Here is a 7,755-nt window from a genome sequence, read left to right as displayed (position 1 = left end):
ATAGAAGTATATACAATATAAGTATGGAAAGTATGGACCAGTTATTGCATACAAAAGATATTCTTACACTATGATATAACGACACATTTTTCTGGTGTCATTCTACTTAGAACCCTATACTGTTCACCTGTCTAAAAGTTGAACCATAATCTAAATTGTACAGCAGAGGAAGCAATTTAGTATTTTATTTTATATACCTAATGATGAAAGATAAATAGCAGTTTTAGAATGTAGTGATAAACCCCAGAAAACACATCTAGCTTTACACTTTCCCGTTAGGAGGCTATTTCAGGATGTATTAAGTTAAACTATCAATATAGCTGGACCTCGAACTTAAATTATTGGTAAATAATGGAAAATGATACTTGATTTTTTTAATGTATTACCTGGTAACTAAGTGTGTCCCAGACGAATTTTTTATACATAAATTATTTGTGTATATTCAGTATGTATGAACTGGGTGTCTGATGTTTGAATTAATTTTTCCTTATTTACGTGGTATTATCCATTCATCCCTTGTCACACAACTTCATTTCCACTTGCAGTTTCAAAGTTATTTCCACAACTACATGAGTCACGTTAACAGAAATGTTTTACTTGTAAAAACAAATAATCACTTACAGTTTGCTAATGGTTCTGTGTTTATCTCTCTGCATATCTATGTAATACTACAAATTGATTCTTGACGCCAGCTGTTACCAGAAGCATTCTGATTGGTTGTGATGTTCTTATAACTATGCATCTCATTAAAAATACAACTGTAATAGTTGAGTATCAGGATCATAGTTTAACTGTATATTTACACTCCAATAAAACGTTGTAGAAGTTGCTGATTGTGTGACGGTCCCTCGTGGTATTTCTTGTTAGGGCACTACGGATCCGTAATTATGGTTCGTTGTTTTGTTGCCATTATTCCCTGTGCCCGATATGGCAGTTTGTGTATGTTTTTTTTACACCGTTTACTGTAGCGTGTTAAGTCCGTGGACTTTGGTCGAGAGTTGTTTCGATCGTGGGTGGTGTAAGAGTGTTCCATTTGTGTGTGTGTTTGTGTGCTGCTACATCGTAGGTTGGTATGGCTATGGCCTTCCATTTGAACTCCGTTCATTCGCGCTCCATCCTACTAGTGGTGCCTGCGGCCTCGCTACCCTTAGCGGCAATTGACGACCTAAATACTACCGTGGGGGGTAGGCAAATAGAGTATCCACGACATCTTCGAAATGGGCAATATGTGGCAACGCTGGACAAAGGAGACTTTCCTTTTGGAGACCAGCGAGCGCCGTTGGAGCCGACCGTGCAAAACTTTAAATGAGTAAGCTCTCGGGGCGACCCCTTTTGAACTGTCCCACGACGTGTTTTTGTTTTCAGTTTACAATTTAACATTTCGCTACCTTCATGGTGACTTTACCGTTTTTCTATCTATTGTTAAACTTTCTGTATGTTTTGATTGATCGGTCGGGTATTGTTCTTGGTTGTTAGATATAAACTTTTTTATATCTTTCATGTTGAAAACATGAAGGATGAAAACATTTTAAATATCAAACAAAATTTATTGTTATAAATTGAAATTTTTGTCGTTCAAAAATCATACATTAAATGTCAAGCGGTTATTACAATGATTATTGTGTCCCTGTAATAGATCGTGAAACTGTTTCTACTGTAACTTCCTTCTTCCGTGCATAAAATTAAGTGTTGTTCTTATATATCTGTTGCTAGAAAGATATAGAATTCATAGGTTGTACTAACTTTTGAGGTTTTAATTTATACTTCGTTAAAAGTTTCATTTCACTAATTACATTAATATTGATATTAACAGATCGGAAAAATGAAAACTACAACAATTATACTTTTGATGTTTATAACACTGTTGGAAGCAACTCCAGGTTAGATCGTAAATTCTTTAAACCTGAATTCACACACACAGTTTATCTGTTATGATAGAAATTACAAGTTACGTTTTTCTTTACTTTTTCAAAACTTATTAAAATGTTTATTTCTTGTTTCTTATGGAGGTTTGTTACATAATATTTAATAAAAATAAAATAGTTTATAACAAATATGTGTATATACAAATTCAAATATTATCTACGTTTCTAATGAAAGAATGTAATAAAATAATATACTTCTGTTGAAGACTATATAATTTACAGCAATTCAACGTGAAAATTTAAATTATGTCATACAGCAACCTAGGATTACACAACCATGATCTTTATAACACCTTTCCTTATAACATTTAAAGTAAATATTTTAACTGAAATTCTCTTTGTTGCTACAACACTACGTTTCATTGGAGTGTAAATATACAATTAGACTATGATCCTTATACTCAACTATTATAGATGTATTTTAATGAGATGCTTATTTCCAGAAATATCACAACCAATCAATATGATTCTTATAACAGTTGACGTCAAGAATAAAATTACACTATCATAGAGATATGCAGAGAGACACACACTCAGCTAATACAAAACTGGGAGTGATTATTTGTTATTTACATGTAAAACATTTCTGTTAACGTATAGTTAACACGTAGTGATGTAGTGGTGGAAAAAATTTTTTAAACTGTAAGCGAAAATGAAGTTGTGTGATTAGTATCTACACCTCCGCCGATTGAACTATCTTTACTGTATGCTTCGAAATATCGATCTCTACCCCAGCATTACACCTGGGGTTGTATGTTTCTTACTCTGTGAGTCTTGCTTTTTCAGAACAGACGATCTGCCATTGCTCCTTTTGGCCTACGTATACGGGCGCAGTTGGAAGAATTGGGTCTGTCCTTGGATAACATTGCTGTATTCTCTGGTCAACTCAAGCCACCATGACTTATTACGATTAACAACGCTTTTCTTCACAGTCTTTAGCTGGTGGGACTTACGGAGATGGCATTATATGTTCAAGACATTTTGTTTATTGTAATGTTTCTGCTATCTGGTGTTTACAGCTGAAAAACCTGAAGGAGGCTGTGAGGGCACAATACACAGAAGACAGCAAAAGTGGTCACTTACCTATATGATATATGTGTAGGAAAGTGTTGATGTTTCAGCTTTTATAACCTTGACATAATTATCTTTAGTGTACACAGGATTTGTGTTCTACATTTATTGAAATTTAATTACGACAAAAACTACACAATTGAATAGTCTGTACTCAACTAGTATAAACAGGGTAAAAAACAAGAACATACGATTATATATTAAATAACTTTAACTCGTTTGAAATTTGATACATTTGAAAAATTATTAAAAGTCATCTTAATATTTTTGTAAAGTCAGTCTGTTATCTATTTATATATAAAAAACATTCACCTAAACTCGTGTAAAGACTATTATTATATAGAAATTATTCTTAAATGTGGGTTGCTTTTTAAATTTTACACTGACATATTACATTACAAAACACATTACACATAAATTGGTGTGAAATAAATTTGAAAAGATTAGTAAGTTTTCATTTACTGAACCAAGGATAGTGGTACGTACGTTTGACAATTGGTTTCTTGGGTACTGTATTATTATTATACGAATAATAAGTTTCTTAGTTTGATTACATAGCATCTTACATGTAATTGTGTTAACGCCGGAACTTGAAACTGAACAAACGTGTTTAAGTGTAGGAAACACTACTAAAATCCAGGTTTTGATACCATTGTGGGAAACACCAAGGAAATCCATTGTACAGCTTTGTGCTTAATTCCAAAACAAACCAACCAAACAAGTACAGGGAGTGGTTTGGTATTTTATTAAACGTCTCTCGTATTGAAGTCTATACAATATAAGTATGGACCAGTTATTACATGCAAAACATATTCTTACACTGTGATATAACGACATATTTTTCTGGTCTCATTCTATTTAGAACCCTATACTATTCAACTGTCTAAAAGTTGAACCATAGTCTAAATTGTACAGCAGAGGAAGCTATTTAGTATTTTATTTTATGTACCTAATGATGAAAGATAAATCGCAGTTTTAGAATGTAGTGATAAACCCCAGAAAACACATCTTGCTATACACTTTCCCGTTAGGAGGCTGTTTCAAGACGTATTGAGTTAAACTATCAATATAGCTGGACCTCGAACTTAAATTATTGATAAATAATGATTTTTTTATTTTTGAAATGTGTTACCTGGTAACTAGGTGTGTCCCAGACGAATTTTTTATACATAAATTATTTGTGTATATTCAGTATGTATGAACTGTGTGTCTGATGGTTGAATGAGTTTTTCCTTATTTACGTGGTATTATCCATTCATCCCTTATCACACAACTGCATTTCCACTCGCAGTTTCAAAGTTATTTTCACAACGACATGAGCTACGTTAACAGAAATGTTGTACATGTAAATAACAAATAATCACTTACAGTTTGCTATTGGTTCAGTGCGTGTCTCTTTACATATCCGTGTAATACTGCAATTTGATTCTTGACGTCAGCTGTAACTAGAAGCATTCTGATTGGTTGTGATGTTCTTATAACTGAGCATCTCATTAAAAATACAACTATAATAGTTGAGTATCAGGATCGTAGTTTAACTGAAAATTTACATTCCAATAAAATTTTGTGGAAGTTGTTGATTGTGTGACGGTCCCTCGTAGTATTTCTTGTTAGGGCACTTTGGATCCGTAATTGTGGTTCGTTGTTTTGTTGCCATCTTTCCCTGTGCCCGATATGGCAGTTTATGTATGTCTTTTTTTTTTTTACACCGTGTACTGTAGCGTGTTAAGGCTCTGGACTTTGGTCGAGTGTTGTTTCGCTCGTGGGTGGTGTAAGAGTGTTCCATTTGTGTGTGTGTTTGTGTGCTGTAACATTGTAGGTCCGTATGGCTATGACCTTCCGGGTGAACTCTCTTCATTCGCGCTCCATCGCATCAGTGGTGCCTGCGGCCTCGCTACCCTTAGCGGCAATTGACGACCTGAACACTACCGTGGGGGGAGGGCAAATAGAGTATCCACAACATCTTCGAAATGGGCAATATGTGGCAACGCTGGACAAAGGAGACTTTCCTTTTGGAGACCAGCGAGCGCCCTTGGAGCCGACCGGGCAAAACATTAAATGGGTAACTTTCGGGGCCCCCTTTTTGAACTTTTGGTTGTTAGATATAAACTTTTCTTAAGTTAAAAACATAAAGATTGTGAAAATTTTAAATATCAAACAAAATTTATTGTTATAAATTGAAATTTTTATCGTTAAAGAATTATACATCAGACGTCGAGCGGTTATTACAATGATTATTGTGTCCCTGTAATAGATCGTGAAACTGTTTCTACTATAACTTCCTTCTTCCGTGCATAAAATTAAGTGTTGTTTTGATTTATCTGTTGCTAGAAAGATATAGAATTTATGGGTTGTACTAACTTTTGAGGTTTTATTTTAAGCTTCGTTAAAAGTTACATTTCACCATTTACATTAATATTGATTTTAACAGATCGGAAAAAAGAAAACTACAACAATTATACTTTTGATATTTATAACACTGTTGGAAGCAACTCCAGGTGAGATAATAAATTCTTTAAACCTGAATTCACACACTCAGTATATCTGTTATGATAGAAATTATAAGTTACGTTTGTCTTTATTTTTTCAAAACCTATTACAATGTTTATTTCTTGTTTCTTATGGAGGTTTGTTCCTTAATATTTAATAAAAGTAAAATAGTTTATAAGAAATATGCGTATATACAAATTCAAATATTATCTACGTTTCTAATAAAATAATGTAATAAAATAATATACTTCTGTTAAAGACTATATAAGTTACAGCAATTAAACGTGAAAATTTAAGTTGATGCAAAATGGTTTTATGTATGATACAGCAATCTAGGATTACACAACCATGCTCTTTTATAGCATCTCTCCTAATAACATTTAATGTAAATATTTTAATTGAAATTCTCTTTGTTGCTACAACTGAATATAAAATTAAAAGTAAGAAATATTAACAATAAAATAACAGATTATTGTTTGAGATGTGTTTGTTGTTAAATAACGACTGTATAATATAACATTTACATTATTAGGACAGCTGCTAGGTGATAGATGTGTTGTGGACTTGTTTTTTATAACACATAATCTACAGCTGTAAAAACAATATACCGTAATTTATGCCATGTAAGACGCACTGTAACTTCTGTAAAAATACCTTAAATAATCCCCATACATCGTCCAAGACAAAAGTGATTGGTTAAGGCAAGAGGCTACCTTAATATCTACATAAATCTGCCTCTCATACACATCGTAATCTCATTACTTACCCGTTACAAGTAATTTCAATAGCATAAAACATTCAATTTAATTAGTATTGTCCATATACTGTGGAGTATATGATGTATGTACTAATTAGGTTAAAAATATTTAAGGCTGAATCAAGTTGTTACTGAACTTTTTTTTTCTTTTCTCAGAATTGTTTTTCCGAATTATTGTGCGTCTTATATGTTGTATCGTCCTACAAAGCGTAAAATACGGTAATTAGTATGCTAGCTAGCCAATAGAGATTACCTTAACATCTCTGTTCTGAGGATGTTATGTACCTTTGGTGAAGCAATTGAAAGTAGAGTTTTATACACGTAATCATGGTGTTACAATTAAATTTGATGAATAACATTATCTTAAAATATATCACTGAAATTTTACTTGATATACTATCATGAAAACAAAGTAGATTGGTTTAAAAATTAAAGATGGAAGGTTTTATTGACGAAATAAACAAATTAATGTAACTGTTAAATATGATCATATTTTCTGATGTGTTCTGTAACATCACTGGTTAAACTTGGAAATGACATAATGTTAAGAATTTTTTAAACATAATGTTTATTGGTTAGGTTTCACAAATAAATAAATAGTGACGAAAAACAAATTTTAAAATATTATCAGTAATATGTCTTCTAATGATGTGACTTTTCTTTTGTGAGAGAAGCTGTGGAGACTTGCCGAGAGGTCATCGTATGTATAGGATATTATACTTGCTGTGATGTTCCTCCTACCTGTTGTTGTTTTTCTGGTGTTCGACTTCGTCCTGGATTAGGAGATAGATTCGCTGGTGGAAAGTTGTGATAAAAGAGATGGGGAATAACACTGATAATACCAAAGTTTTCACTTGGAATGTCATTATCAATAAATATATACAATAGAAATAATTTATGTATTTTTTTATTAAGCACATAGCTGTCAATGGTGTTTTTGGGACCTCATGATGGATAGAAACTTGAATTCTAACATTATAAGTTCTCAGTTTTACCAGTTTCTCAATGGAGGTAAATGAATTTGAAGCCTCTTTTAAACCAAGTAGCTGTCTTTAAAAATATTTAGAATCATAACGTTAATGTACAATAAGAGATCGGCAAGCAGCTTGAAACACGTTTTGAAACCGAATATTTTAATAGTAAATATTAGTTAGCTTTTACAAATAATGTGATAATTACTTGCCTTCTGTCTAACTTCCTCAGAATTATATATTCGACAATTTATGGTTCGAATCCGTTGACAAAGAACCTTCTTATGTAATTTTGATTAATTGGCATGTTTTCTTTCAACATAAAGTGAGGTTGACTTCGAAATTGAAATGAAAAATTGCTGAATCGATAAGTATTCTAAATAAAAGTATTTAACATTATTTCTTAATAACTGAGTATTTGTTTGTTTTGGAATTTCGCACAAAGCTACTCGAGGGCTATCTGTGCTAGCCGTCCCTAATTTTGCAGTGTAAGACTAGAGGGAAGGCAGCTAGTCATCCCACCCACCGCCAACTCTTGGGC

General features: G+C 32.6%; 1 protein-coding gene across 2 annotated transcripts; it reads left to right on the top strand.

Moving 5' to 3' along the window:
• Nucleotides 1-827: 827 nt before the first annotated feature.
• LOC143258225 (uncharacterized) lies at nucleotides 828-7,335 on the top strand. 2 transcript variants are annotated; one of them, XM_076517214.1, is made up of 3 exons: nucleotides 4,565-5,058; nucleotides 5,428-5,494; nucleotides 6,918-7,335. In XM_076517214.1, exons 1-3 carry the CDS (start codon nucleotides 4,822-4,824, stop codon nucleotides 7,052-7,054), a joined length of 441 nt encoding a protein of 146 aa, XP_076373329.1. In that variant the 5' UTR covers nucleotides 4,565-4,821; the 3' UTR covers nucleotides 7,055-7,335. The 2 variants fall into 2 exon arrangements, 1 of the variants encoding a protein (XP_076373329.1); XR_013032213.1 differs by lacking the exons at nucleotides 4,565-5,058; nucleotides 5,428-5,494 and adding an exon at nucleotides 828-1,309 and having other exon boundaries at nucleotides 6,918-7,056.
• The last annotated feature ends 420 nt before the right edge of the window (nucleotides 7,336-7,755 follow it).

This window comes from Tachypleus tridentatus, chromosome 7, assembly GCF_004210375.1.
Source record: "Tachypleus tridentatus isolate NWPU-2018 chromosome 7, ASM421037v1, whole genome shotgun sequence".
NCBI lineage: Eukaryota > Metazoa > Arthropoda > Merostomata > Xiphosura > Limulidae > Tachypleus > Tachypleus tridentatus.
Note: the sequence above shows the minus strand (reverse complement) of the source record. Positions and strands in the feature narration are given on the sequence as shown.